Below are 14,670 nucleotides of genomic sequence, written 5' to 3'. Positions count from 1 at the left end.
GGATTTTGTTGAACAAAATCGATTTAATCCATTATGGATTAAGGCTGTAACATAACGTGTAACGTAAAGTGGAAAAAGTCAAGGGATTTGAATACTTTCGGGATTCGGAAATAGTCAGACCGCTTTTTTGAAAATGTATGAACAATAAAAAACTGAAACATCACATTTACGTAAGTATTCAGACCCCAGTACTTTGTTGAAGCACCTTTGGCAGCGATTAGAGCCTTTCAGTTTTCTTGGGTATGAGTTTCTCCCATTCTTCTCTACAGATCCTCTCAAGCTCTGTCAGGTTGGATGTGGAGCATCGCTGAACAGCTATTTTCAAGTCTCTCCAGTGATGTTCGATCGGGTTCAAGTCTGGGCTCTGGCTGGGCCACTCAAGGACATTCAGAGACTTGTCCCGAAGCCACTCCTGCATTGTCTTGGCAGTGTGCTTAGGGTCGTTGTCCTTCTGGAAGGTTCTCCCATCTTCACAGAGGAACTCTGGACCTCTGTCAGAGTGACCATTGGGTTTTTGGTTACCTCCCTGATCAAGGACCTTCTCCCCCGACTGCTCAGTTTGGCTGGGCAGCCAGCTCTAGGAAGAGTCTTGGTGGTTTCAAGCTTCTTCCATTTAAGAATGATGGAGCCACTGTGTTCTTGGGGACCTTCAATGCTGCAGACATTTTTTGGTACCCTTCCCCAGATCTGTGCCTCGATTACAATCCTGTCTCGGAGCTCTATGGACAATTCCTTTGACCTCATGGCTTGGTTTTTGCTCTGACATGCACTGTCAACTGTAGGACCTTATATAGACAAGTGTGTGTGCCTTTCCAAATCACCGTCAACACTTGAGGCTGTAATCACTGCCAAAGGTGCTTCAACAAAGCACTGAGTAAAGGATCTGAATACTTATGTAAATGTCATATTTCATATTTTTATTTAATACATTTGCTAAATGTTCTAAAAATGTCACAATGTTAGTAATAATGATGGTTGGACCAAGGCGCAGCGTGAGTATAGTTCCACATCTTTTAATGAACAAGTGAAATTTAAAACAATTGTTTTTTTTGTTTTCTTCACCTTTATTTAACCAGGCAGGCAAGTTGAGAACAAGTTCTCATTTACAGTTGCGACATGGCCAAGATAAAGCAAAGCAATTCGACACGTACAACAACACAGAGTTACACATGGAGTAAAACGAAGTCAAAGTCAATAATACAGTTGAAAAATAAGTCTATATACGATGTGAACAAATGAGGTGAGATAAGGGAGGTAAAGGCAGAACATTTTTAAAAAGGCCATGGTTGCAAAGTAAATACAATATAGCAAGTAAAACATTGGAATGGTAGATTTGCAGTGGAAGAATGTGCAAGGTAGAAATAGTTATAATGGGGTGCAAAGGAGCAAAATAAATAAATAAATACAGTAGGGGAAGAGGTAGTTGTTTGGGCTAAATTATAGATGGGCTATGTACAGGTGCAGTAATCTGTGAGCTGCTCTGACAGCTGGTGCTTAAAGCAAAACAAAGATTTTTGTAGTTCGTTCCAGTCATTGGCAGCAGAGAACTGGAACGAGAGGCGGCCAAACGAGGAATTGGTTTTGGGGGTGACCAGAGAGATATACCTGCTGGAGCGCGTGCTACAGGTGGGTGCTACTATGGTGACCAGTGAGCTGAGATAAGGGGGGACTTTACCTAGCAGGGTCTTGTAGATGACCTGGAGCCAGTGGGTTTGGCGATGAGTATGAAGCGAGGGCCAGCCAACAAGAGCATACAGGTCGCAGTGGTGGGTAGTGGTGACAAAACGGATGGCACTGTGATACACTGCATCCAATTTATTGAGTAGGGTATTAGAGGCTATTTTGTAAATGACATCGCCGAAGTCGAGGATCGGTAGGATAGTCAGTTTTACGAGGGTATGTTTGGCAGCATGAGTGAAGGATGCTTTGTTGCGAAATAGGAAGCCAATTCCAGATTTAACTTTGGATTGGAGATGTTTGATTTTTGAGTCTGGAAGGAGTGTTTACAGTCTATCCAGACACCTAGGTATTTGTAGTTGTCCACATATTCTAAGTCAGAACCGTCCAGAGTAGTGATGCTGGACGGGCAGGCAGGTGCTGGCAGCGATCGGTTGAAGAGCATGCATTTAGTTTTACTTGTATTTAAGAGCAGTTGGAGGCCACGGAAGGAGAGTTGTATGGCATTGAAGCTGGTCTGGAAGGTTGTTAACAGTTTCCAAAGAAGGGTCAGTAGTGTACATAATGGTGTCGTCTGCGTAGAGGTGGATCAGAGACTCACCAGCAGCAAGAGCGACATCATTGATGTATACAGAGAAGAGAGTCAGCCCAAGAATTGAACCCTGTGGCACCCCCATAGAGACTGCCAGAGGCCCGGACAACAGGCCCTCCGATTTTACACACTGAACTCTTTCTGAGAAGTATTTGGTGAACCAGGCAAGGCAGTCATTTGAGAAACCAAGGCTATCGAGTCTGCCGATGAGGATGTGGTCATTGACAGAGTCGAAAGCCTTGGCCAGGTCAATGAATACAGCTGCACAGTATTGTTTCTTATCGATGGCGGTTAAGATATCGTTTAGGACCTTGAGCGTGGCTGAGGTGCACCCATGACCAGCTATGAAACCAGATTGCATAGCGGAGAAGTGGGTGGTGGGATTCGAAATAGTGGGTAATCTGTTTGTTGACTTGGCTTTCGAGGACCTTAGAAAGGCAATGTAGGATAGATATAGGTCTGTAGCAGTTTGGGTCAAGAGTGTCCCCCCCTTTGAAGAGGGGGATGACCGCAGCTGCTTTCCAATCTTTGGGAATCTCAGACGACACGAAAGAGAGGTTGAACAGGCTTGTAATAGGGGTTGCAACAATTTCGGCAGATAATTTTAGAAAGAAAGGGTCCAGATTGTCTAGCTGATTTGTAGGGGTCCAGATTTTGCAGCTCTTTCAGAACATCAGCTAACTGGATTTGGGAGAAGGAGAAATGGGGAAGGCTTGGGCGAGTTGCTGTGGGGGGTACAGTGCTGTTGACCAGGGTAGGGCTAGCCAGGTGGAAAGCATGGCCAGCCGTAGAAAAATGCAATTATAATGGATTTATCAGTGATAAAATAACAAAACTTACAAAGACCTGTGACTACGTAGTGCTCAAACACACTATACATAAACAATACCCCATAACCCACAGGTGGAAAAAATGCTACTTCAGTATGATAACCAGCTGCCTCTAATTGGGAATCATACAAATTACCAACATAGAAAATCAAACCTAGAACCCCACATAGAAAATATAAACTAGAACAAAAAACCCTAGTCACGCCCTGACCTACTTTAAAATACAGGTTTTCTATGGTTTTCTATGGTAAGGACGTGACAAAAAAACTGTTTTTGCTTTGTCATTATGGGTTATTGATGAGGGGGAAAACCTACTTAAAATTATTAATCCATTTTAGAATAAGGATGTAACGTAACAAAATGTGGAAGATTCAAGGGGTCTGAATACTTCCGAATGCACTGTATGCTTGTAGCATTTGGGTTTTTCAATTAGGTTAATGCAGATGGGCAACCCAATGCTTCAACTATGCTGCATCAGTTGGGCTATGGTTATAATGCTTTTAAAGTGGAAATTATATTTCAAATGTCAACATCATTTAATTTTCACTCATTTTGGAGTATAATGTCTTTTAAGCAAAAGTTGATAAAACGAGATTGCTCAATGGCAGGGATACAGTATGTCTGGCTGGCGTCCTACTGTATCTACATCCTAAAGCGGTCTACTCAGGCTGGATAGAACTAAAACAGTATGGCACTTGTAGTGTGTTTGTGGTGCTTCTGTGGAATCAGTGTTGTTTACACCGCAGTCCACTAACTCCTCTCGCCTGGCGTGACGAGCCCTCGGCAGTGACCCCTGCGAAAGCACCCCCGTTTCACCAGACTGCCACTGGGGATTGTGGGAAAACAGGTTGCTGGTTTTAATGAGTGTGTGTAATGGGTGGTGTGGTAAAAAGCCCCCTGCTCTTCCTCTTCTCTCCAGGCTAATGATGTCTGCCACTCCATTCAATTAAGGAGGGAAAGAGGTCACAAAAAGGCTTACCTTGTAGACCAGCCTGCGGGGGGGGACTATTGATTAAGACCTTAGCCACAGATCCTCTCTGCACGTCCTCTGCTCAGGACTTTTTACCCCCCTACCGTAAACTAATTAAAAAGTTATTAATGCAGCTAATGTTTTAGGCTTTCAATTACCTTTTAAAAGACTCTCCTAGCTTGGTTGTTTTTGTTTATTGGACTTGAACTATAGAAATGTCCAACTTTCTTTTCATCTTTGTTTAAGATTTTTTTAGGTTTGGGGTTGCTGTAAGCCAATGCTTCATGTTGTTGTTGATGTTGCTGCTGTTGTTCAGGTATAAGCCTCAATACATTTATGAGGACAGATCTATTGAGTGCTACCACTATCAATCATAATTCTACTGGCATAGTACATTTTTTAATAAATCATCAATAATAAGGATTATTGTTGGTGCAAAAAGGGGAAGGCTGAAAACCCTTTTCTCATTCCACTCACTCCATACCCAGCAGGGACTGTTTGTCAAATTGATACTTTAACATTTTATTTTGCACTTAATATTAAACCTTGAATATATAATTCATTTGTTTTCTCCCAAAACATGGCTCAAGGTTGCGCCATAATTTCCAATTATTTTTAGAACAGAAAGCCTCTTGACAGCGTTCACCCACCAAAGTTACCAATATTCCGAAAGCTCATTTTCTATCTGTCACATTCATTTGCCAGTGATGGCCGCTGACCCCTCGCCTCATTGATAACCCCCCACATACACACATCTCCTCCATTCCTCCTTTTATTAGTTATTTGTGTACAATTTTCTCACTCCCTCTTTCCCCCTACTCTTTATACTAACAGACAGTATCAGTCCATTATCTCTCTCCCTTACCCACTTCTCATTTCTTTCTCCTTTTGCTTCTCTTCCTCTCCACAACCTTTCTCTTGTTCACTCACCTTGTTTACTCTCCTTTCCTCAATTTCTATCTCCTCTCTTTCTCTTTCTGACCGTGTGTTTCTCTCTGTCTGTTTTGTCTGACCAGGAGCTGGTGGGGAGTAACCCTCCTCAGAGGAACTGGAAGGGAATTGCGATTGCCCTGTTGGTCATTCTGGTCATCTGCTCTCTGATCGTCACCTCAGTCATCCTGCTGACACCAGGTAGGTGGGGAGTGGAGGGGGGCGGGGAGGGAAGACAGGCTTGACTCCCGTACGATATGGTATAAAAGGAAAAAACACAACAATACACGTGTACAACAATACACATGTTGTTGTACAGGGTCAGCCATAATAGTATGGCGCCCCTGGAGCAAATTAGAGTTAAGTGCCTTGCTCAAGGGCATATCGACAGATTTTTTCTAACATGCACCCTGGGTCACAATGTCTTACATGTCTCAGAGTATTGCTCTGATAGGTGCAGTGCAGTTGCCTTGTACTCTCTCGTAACCACAAAACATATTCACTGCATGTAGTTGGAGAGTCCTGCGTGTGTGCACTTTCTCACAAACACTTACACAAACACAATTTACAGTGTTACATATAGTGCCCCAGTCTCTCACAGGTATACTTATAAAAATGTCACACACAGTAACATATATTTATTCCCAAACCCTCACTGGCATAGCACAAACCCCCACAGTCCATGCAAGATCTATTCAATTATTATTATTGGGGAGGGGGGAGTTCGGCCCCCTAGATAGCATATGAAAACGTCACAAGCCATGATTTTTAGGGGGAATTACAGGAAATTATCTTTAAAACTGCTACATTTTCTCTCAGCCTCATGGCAAAATATGAAGATTAGCAGGAAATGATCTCTAAAACGGCAACATTTTCTATGCCTTACGACTCAAACTGAATTCTTACGTTACACTATGTTCACTACATACTTCAGTCTGAGACTGCCAACATTGAAGTTGTTTGTGGTGATGTCAAAATGAGGGGTGTTGTACAAAACAAAGGTATCAGCAATTGGATCATCTCTAACCAATCAGAATATCAAAGCCAATGACACATATTCAAAATGCGGAGAAGAAGCTAACGTCCGTGGGCGTGGCGTAGCATTTGGCCAGACCAAGAACTTGGGGAGCCAGGCAAGCATTTTCTCTCAGCCTCATGGAAAAATAGGTAAAATAGCGTGAGATTAGCTATAAAACTGCAAATTTTTCTCTCTGCCCCATGACAAAGAAAAAGATCCTAAAAAATATATATACATGTGTTTTTTTGCAGGGACCGCACCAAACTGTGCTACGCCTCTGCGGACTTGCTTCTATAAGCGGTGACATTCGCAGAAGGCGCACATATATTTTCCATAGACCTGGACTCCCTGGTCTTTCTTCCGAAGCCACTCTTAGCCTCTCTAACAGTCAGAATGACCTTTAAGACCTGTTTGGGAAGATTTACATGAAAAGCAAATCAATAGGCCATCTTCTTTTTAGCTCATGGAGCCCCTTGAAGTGCTTTTATATTCAATAGAAGCCATATTGATCAGTATAACTGCCAATATATTGGAGGTATAACCAAGTTTCTGAGACAATAATCAGTTTTCCTTGATTAAGTATTGACATGACTGGTAATTATTACAAATAGTTCCCCCTGGAATGGGATCAGGTCAAGAAAATGACTACAACTTTGCTTTTGAATGTTTTGCTTGGAAGTTGATTAAAAATAACTTTTGACATTCAACCAGATGCTTAAGTAATTTTCTTAATCTTTTGAAGAAAATGGATAACTGTATTTTTTCCTATGTCTATTATTATATTTTCATAATCAAAACAGGTAGCCTTCCCCCCCACATTTCACTATCCTTCTGTAGCCACATTTCATGGTCCTTCTGTAGCTCAGTTGGTAGAGCATGGCGCTTGTAACGCCAGGGTAGTGGGTTCGATCCCCGGGACCACCCATACGTAGAATGTATGCACACATGACTGTAAGTCGCTTTGGATAAAAGCGTCTGCTAAATGGCATATATTAATATTATTATTATTATTATTATTATTACTATAGTGTATATTCAGTGTTTCGAATCGGTAGTTTAGCTTTGATAAAATATGTTCATTTGGATGTCAAATCCCATGTGGAACTGGCTAATCACATTGTTAATCACTAACAGTCATTACCATGTAGAGCTGTTGTGTTCTTTTAATTACTTCTACTGGTGGAGTCTTTACAGTCAACATGTGGGCATACTGTATTTCCTATCAGAGTTTTATCTGGACTTTTCCAACCTTGATTTACCAGCCTAAATTATACTATAGTTTTTCAATATCCACCTCAATATTTTTCATCCGATGAATGGGCCCACCAAACCAACTGTATCGAAGAGAAATGAGTTATGAGCATGCGTTATATGGCTTACCGTGAAAGGCATAAAGCACAGAAGACATTCAACCTTTCATTAGCACAATTCTCAATCCATAGTAGTTTACAGGTAACTGAATCTGTAGTGAACTACCCAGTGGTAGATGGAGTACAGTAGACCAACTTAAGCTGCAGTACTAGAGTACTGTACTGTACCAGATGCCAAAGGGTCTCGCACCTTGTCAGCACCTACTGTAGTGAACTGTTCTCCTCCTCTCATATTTTAAGAGCTGTATTTTTGAAACTGCTGTGAGGGGAAATGTAGAGGTGAAAGTGACAGGCTTCATGGAGTATCCGGGGATCGAACGCCGTCTGGGGCAATGTGTCTGGAGTTGGCAGTGCTAAACCATATTCTGGCACAAACTGCTCCCCTCTGCCTTTGCCTTTTCTAGTCTCAGACTCCCTCACACCCTCTGTCCATTTGGGTTGCCAGTACTGGCCTGCCTTCTGGAACAGAGGGGGACAGTGGGAGTCCGAAGGGGCTGTGGAGACTGGACAGGTGGCATCTCCAGCTTGCATCCCTCCCTAAATCCTCCCCCCGCCTCCCTCCCAACTCCTACAGTGTGCCCAAGCAGAACTCCCGTTTATGGTCCAAGTCTTTTCACAAACGGAATCCCACTGGGCTCTCATAGACTGCCCATTCCTGGGAGTTTGGAGGGCTATTTGATCAAATGGTATTATAAAAAATCCCTTGGTTAATAAAAAGAGGCTTTATGAAACTTAGTGGATTAATTAGGTATGCACAACAACCCAAAACAAATAGCGGATGATGGGGCTGAGTGATTCTACACTTCTATTCTTCATCTGGCTTTCAATTATTTAAAGTGATTCCTTGAAGACCAATACATTGCTTTGACTGAGTGTGGTGTATTTTTTAAGGATTACGTTTCTGAGATGGGAGTCCAATTCCCTGAACATACTGCACAACCTGTAGTCCAGCCCCTTGCTATTCTGAAACTATTCTGTACTGCTCATTGCAGTAAATAGTAATTTAAACAAGACAACTGATCCATCTGTACCCCACAGTTACAGTAAAGGAGGATGAATGTGGTTATGCATTGAGATGGCAGGTCTTCTCCCACTCACGAACAGAAGTTTGTTGATACATGTTTCCCTGCCAAACATCAGGGTAAAAACACTGGCTCCTGACAAGCACTTTGTTTTCACAACCTTAACTTCCCTCTTCACTCACAATGACAAGCTGCTCTCTTTTGTATCTAAGTCACAGATCGATTAGTACCACAGGGATGGCACATGCTCGCTACGTCAATACAAGTGGGTCAAGGTTTCTCCACTGTCTTTCAGGGATTGGAGTATTTATGTGACTGAGGAGTGACATGCTGACTGACTGACTACTGACTGGCTGACATGCTGACTGACTGGCTGACATTCTGACTGATTAACTGACATGCTGACAGCTCGTTGAGGTCGTCAGAGGAGAAAATAGACCCATCCAGTCATTGGAGCTGCTGCTCTTGCATACCCCTTGTCTCTGCCTCCAGCTCTTCCTGGGAAAGGCAGTTACTGGCCTAGAATAGGTACTTCTGTCACTGTACACTGACTCCTGCAATCATACAGAACTCAAGTGGCAGACGCTAGAATTCCAAGAAAGTGTTATTTCTTGATGTTTGGGAGAGGAAAATACATGGGTTTTATGTGGTTTCAGTTGCCTTCTGTTTGTTTTTATTTCCTGTTCATTTTTGGTCTATTATCTGTAAGAGATTATACGCGCAGTGATTGATGCTCATAATATATAATAATATAACTTTATCATATCATTTTTTTATATTAATATGGCTGCAGGTTATAGTTCCTGATAAAGGAAAACTGATATGGCTTCTAGGGAATGTTTCCTTAACTCTTGTAAAACAATTAGGGACTCAAATCTCAACAGACCTCCAGACCTAAGTAGGTGCACACACAGACACACACACACGCTCACAAATGTACACACATTGACACACACAACATAAAATGTAAGTAACATTTTTACAAACATCCAATCCATGTACATTCCGCCACAGATGCAGTATGATTGGTTTACAGGGACCATATTTTCCTTTTTTGTTGTTGTGACTGCTCATTGGTGTGTGTTAATAAGGCAATTTGCTTCTAAAAACCCGGAGAGGGAACATGTGTGGCACAGAGTCTTGTGTTCAAATTGGGCGCGACAGGCGGCCACAACACGTTGGTTATGACTGCTTGCGTGGTGATCATTTGAGAGGATTAATGTGTAGATTGTCTCGGAACCTCCCGTGAGCTGTCTTGGTGAAGAAGGAACTGGCCCTGTTCAAATAATTCAGAAATGCATTCTTCCTCTCTACCTTCCTTGAAGTAATCACTGATTTTAATTGATTAAATTTGTCTTAGTAGGGGCCTCCCGAGTAGCACAGTGGTCTAAGGCCATCTCTGTGCCACTAGAGATCCTTGTTCGAGTCCAGGCTCTGTCGTTGTCTGCCCGCAACCGGGAGACCCATGGGGCGGCACACAATTGGCCCAGCATCGTCCAGGTTAGGGGAGGGTTTGGCCGGCAGGGATGTTCTTGTCCCATCACACTCTAGCGACTCCTGTGGCGGGCCGGGCGCATTGCACGCTGACACGGTCGCCAGGTGTACGATGTTTCCTCTGACACACTGGTGCGGCTGGCTTCTGGGTTAAGCGGGCATTGTGTCAAGAAACAGTGCGGCTCGGCTGGATTGTGTTTCGGAGGACGCACGGCTCTCGATCTTCGCCTCTCCTGAGTCTGTACGAGAGTTGCTACGATGAGAAAAAAAAGTGTCAGTTTGAGGGTGATAACCTTGCTTTCACCTACCTATACAGTCACTGATAGATCTGTGTTTACCTCCAGGAAACAAGGGAGGAAAGACGCAGTTCTGAACACGGACATGATCACCAAGGGAACAGGGAAAGATGTGACATAAGAGACTCTGTAGGAACAATTGTCCTCTGACCCAGCTCTCTGTCTGTGTGTGTGTGTGTGTGTGTGTGTGTGTGTGTGTGTGTGTGTGTGTGTGTGTGTGTGTGTGTGTGTGTGTGTGTGTGTGTGTGTGTGTGTGTGTGTGTGTGTGTGTGTGTGTGTGTGTGTGTGTGTGACTACATCATCTTTTCATTTGTGAAAGTATGCATGTGTTGAATGACCACGATGACAATTAATATTTATCTGTGTACATGCTTTTCTCTGACGGTTGACGTTTATTGAGATGAGTCTTGTCCTGAAGGTGGAACTGAGCGATTTCCGCTAAACGGGCCATCTGCAAAGTCAAAATTGGCTATATTGTAAAAAATCTGGAAAACAAAAATGAACTTTTGGTTCTTAATTTAAGTTTATGCATTAGGGTTAGCAGTGTGTTTAGGATTAGGTTTAAAATCTGATTTTAGGAACACTGCAGAGTTGCTGTCACGCCCTGGCCATAGAGAGTCTTTTATTCTCTATTTTGGTTAGGCCAGGGTGTGACTAGGGTGGGCATTCTAGTTTCTTTATTTCTATGTTTTGGCCAGGTATGGTTCTCAATCAGGGACAGCTGTCTATCGTTGTCTCTGATTTGGAATCATACTTAGGCAGCCTTTTTCCCATCTTTGTTTTGTGGGTAGTTGTTTTCTGTATAGTTTATGCATCTTACAGAACTGTTTCGTTTTTTTCACTTTGTTATTTTGTTCAAGTGTTTTGGTTAATAAAGAATCATGAACACTTACCACGCTGCGTTTTGGTCCGATCCTCATTACGACGAGAGCCTTGACAGTTGCCTCCAGAACAAGATTCATGGCGAGAAACACTAACCTTCTTCTCGGTGTGCCTTTTCCACCTCTCACCCTCCTACATTCCCATGCACACCTTCATGGCGCCACACTCACATCACTCTTGCACACGTCTTAAATAGCTATTAAGCTCCAGCACGCTTGTGAATTTAAGATGCAGAACATATTAATATTTATCTCATTGCAGGTAGGGAGGGGGTGGATGGTGGAGGAAAGATATGATTGAACTAGTAACGGAAAAAAACAAAGCATATTTAATAGGCCATCCCCAACGGGTAGCCAGACCCCATGCTGGTTTCATCTCCTTCTTCATCTCTTCGCCTCATCTCTCCCCCAGCTCCGCACACGGCAGGGCTCCAGAGTTCGGCAGGCTAGTACAGATTCAAGACTGGAAAATAATTCTAACTGTCTTGGCCAAACAAGGATAGCATTTAGCGCCGAACGCCGTTACTTTAAAAACCCAGGGGATCAGCTTTAATGGATTTACTATTTTATCTTCAAATGCACTTTTCTCTGACTTTGCCTTTGGACACAATAAAGAAAGGTTGAGGTTTTCTGACCTAACATTGTTATCTAATCTATATCTGTGCTGAAGTAGTACTTCTATGTAATAAAAGGGCAGAAAAGATTGCTTCTATTATTGCAACCTGTGCGAGAGCATCAAGTGATGGGGTTTGGTACTGAAAATATGACTTTGTCTCAGGTTGCTTCTAAACTTAGTGTCACTTCACTCAGCAATAAACTAACCTCAAAACTCTTGTTTGATTAAGTTAATTCTAAAAGCAATATTCCTTTAAACATTTAATTTGTCCTTTGACCTTTCATATGCACTACGTTGGTCTTCATCAGATGTCCATGTCCTCAAGTTGGAGAGTCACTACTGTAAATATTCCCTCCAAGGTTTAGCTACAATTCCCTCATCTACAGATCACCTCCTTATTCTCACCAAGTGAGTGAATATCTCCGCTATGGAAACTAAAACAAATCGGTTATTGCATGAAGCTTTTTTTTCAGCCCTGATATTAATATCTGAAAAAGAGTTGCACGGCAGACGGAGAGCTCATGCGATCAGATCATATGATTTGAATTATGAGGAAATTAATCTGGCTACCCCAGACATCTAGTGTAAATACAACAGCCCATTGAACTGATCAGATCATCTATTGATCTTAACCAGAGCCTAGAGGGCTTTAGTCTTAATATTCATTTCTTGAGAAGTATAGTACATCACCCTGACTGGACAGTGTACAGAGAAGTTGTGAAGATGTAATTGCAGATCACATTGTGTTGAAAATACTCATGTATTCCGTCTTGATTTGTCAGTGTTTTGAATAGCATTGTCACTGAAGGGAATAGATCTGGACGTGTCACTAGTAACACCAATTGAGTTTTCCCCCATAAACCTTATTCACAGCTCCCCTTATTTGAGCGTGTATCTTCACCGCATGTGTTGTACAAAGGAAGGCTTAATGACGTCACATAAATATACCATATAGAGGAATGCAGCACCCATTGGTGCTTGTCCTCCAACATAGAGTTATTAACACTAGAGGAAAGATAGTTATGAACACTAGAGGAAAGATGGTTATGAATACTAGAGCAAATAGTTATACACACTAGAGGACATATAGTTATAAACACCAGTTGAAATGTAGCTATAAGCACTAGAGGAAAGATAGTTATAAACACTAGAGGAAAGATAGTTATAAACACTAGAGGAAAGATGGTTAAAAACACTAGAGGAAAGATAGTTAAAAACACTAGAGGAAAGATAGTTATAAACACTAGAGGAAAGATGGTTATAAACACTAGAGGAAAGATGGTTAAAAACACTAGAGGAAAGATAGTTATAAACACTAGAGGAAAGATAGTTATAAACACCTGTCAGGATTTGGCCAGGGTTGTTCTGGTTTTTGGTCACTAGATGCCCCCATTGTGCCTTTTGACCTTTTGTTTTCCCTTGATCCCCATTATTATTTGCACCTGTGCCTCGTTTCCCCTGATTGTATTTAAACCCTTTGTTTTCCTCTGTTCTGTGCTCTGTGTTTGTATGTTAGCACCCAGCCCTAGTACTCTGAGAACTCTTGTTGTTCCCGGTGGACTCTCTTGTGGAATTCTGTTTTTTGTTCTTGTTTGTTTGTTTTTTGAGTATCTTTTGAGGCTTTTTGTGGATTTACCTTTTTTGTCTTGGAGGATTACCTTTGTTCTTGTAGGATTCCTTTTGAGGTTGTGGAGTTACATGTTTTCCTGAAGAACTTCACTTTTTACTTCATTAAATACACCGTCTCAAGTACTGCTGTGTCTGCCTCATCTTCTGGGTTCTGCCGACTATTCGTAGCTCAGTTGGTTAAGTGACTGTTTCTCACTCCGGAGACCCGGGTTCGTAACCGGGTCCTGACAACACCAGTCAAAATGTAGCTATAAGCACTAGAGGAAAGATGGCTAACCTGTTGCGACGAGCCATCCCGGATCCGGGATCGTGAATACAGCCTCAAGCTCATTACCATAACGCAACGTTAACTATTCATGAAAATCGCAAATGAAATGAAATCAATATGCTAGCTCTCAAGCTTAGATTTTTGTTAACAACACTGTCATCTCAGATTTTCAAAATATGCTTCGCAACCATAGCAAAACAAGCATTTGTGTAACAGTATTGATAGCTAGCGTTAGCATTCAGCAGGCAACATTTTCACAAAAACCAGAAAAGCATTCAAATAAAATCATTTACCTTTGAAGAACTTCAGATGTTTTCAATGAGGAGACTCTCAGTTAGATAGCAAATGTTCAGTTTTTCCTGAAAGATTATTTGTGCAGGACAAATCGCTCCGTTTTCTGCGTCACGTTTAGCTTCGAAAAAAACCTGTATCCAGGATTGTGTAAATCTATCTGCAAGCTCATTAGCATAACACAACGTTAACTATTCATGAAAATCGCAAATTAAATGAAATCAATATGCTAGCTCTCAAGCTTAGCATTTTGTTAACAACACTGTCATCTCAAATCTTCAAAAATATGCTTCTCAACCATAGCAAAACAAGCATTCGTGTAACAGTATTGATAGCTATTGCAGGCTAGTGTAGCATTTAGCATTAGCATTCAGCAGGCAACATTTTCACAAAAACCAGAAAAGCATTCAAATAAAATAATTTACCTTTGAAGAACTTCAGATGTTTTCAATGAGGAGACTCTCAGTTAGATAGCAAATGTTCAGTTTTTCCTGAAAGATTATTTGTGCAGGACAAATCGCTCCGTTTTCTGCGTCATGTTTAGCTTCGAAAAAAACCTGTATCCAGGATTGTGTAAATCTATCTGCAAGCTCATTAGCATAACACAACGTTAACTATTCATGAAAATCGCAAATGAAATGAAATCAATATGCTAGCTCTCAAGCTTAGCATTTTGTTAACAACACTGTCATCTCAAATCTTCAAAAATATGCTTCTCAACCATAGCAAAACAAGCATTCGTGTAACAGTATTGATAGCTATTGCAGGCTAGTGTAGCATTTAGCA

The 14,670-nt window shown here is 41.8% G+C and overlaps 1 protein-coding gene across 5 annotated transcripts in view; it reads left to right on the top strand.

Moving 5' to 3' along the window:
- LOC118382565 (dipeptidyl aminopeptidase-like protein 6) overlaps nucleotides 1-14,670 on the top strand; it is a 337,979-nt gene that overhangs the window by 242,239 nt on the left and 81,070 nt on the right. For all 5 annotated transcript variants that reach the window (XM_052503586.1, XM_052503605.1, XM_052503594.1 and 2 more), the window contains one exon: nucleotides 5,086-5,200. In XM_052503586.1, coding sequence (XP_052359546.1) covers nucleotides 5,086-5,200 — 115 coding nt within the window. The remainder of the gene's footprint in view (nucleotides 1-5,085; nucleotides 5,201-14,670) is intronic.

The sequence above is a fragment of the Oncorhynchus keta genome, chromosome 4, assembly GCF_023373465.1.
Source record: "Oncorhynchus keta strain PuntledgeMale-10-30-2019 chromosome 4, Oket_V2, whole genome shotgun sequence".
NCBI lineage: Eukaryota > Metazoa > Chordata > Actinopteri > Salmoniformes > Salmonidae > Oncorhynchus > Oncorhynchus keta.
This window is presented reverse-complemented; position numbering and strand designations above follow the sequence as displayed.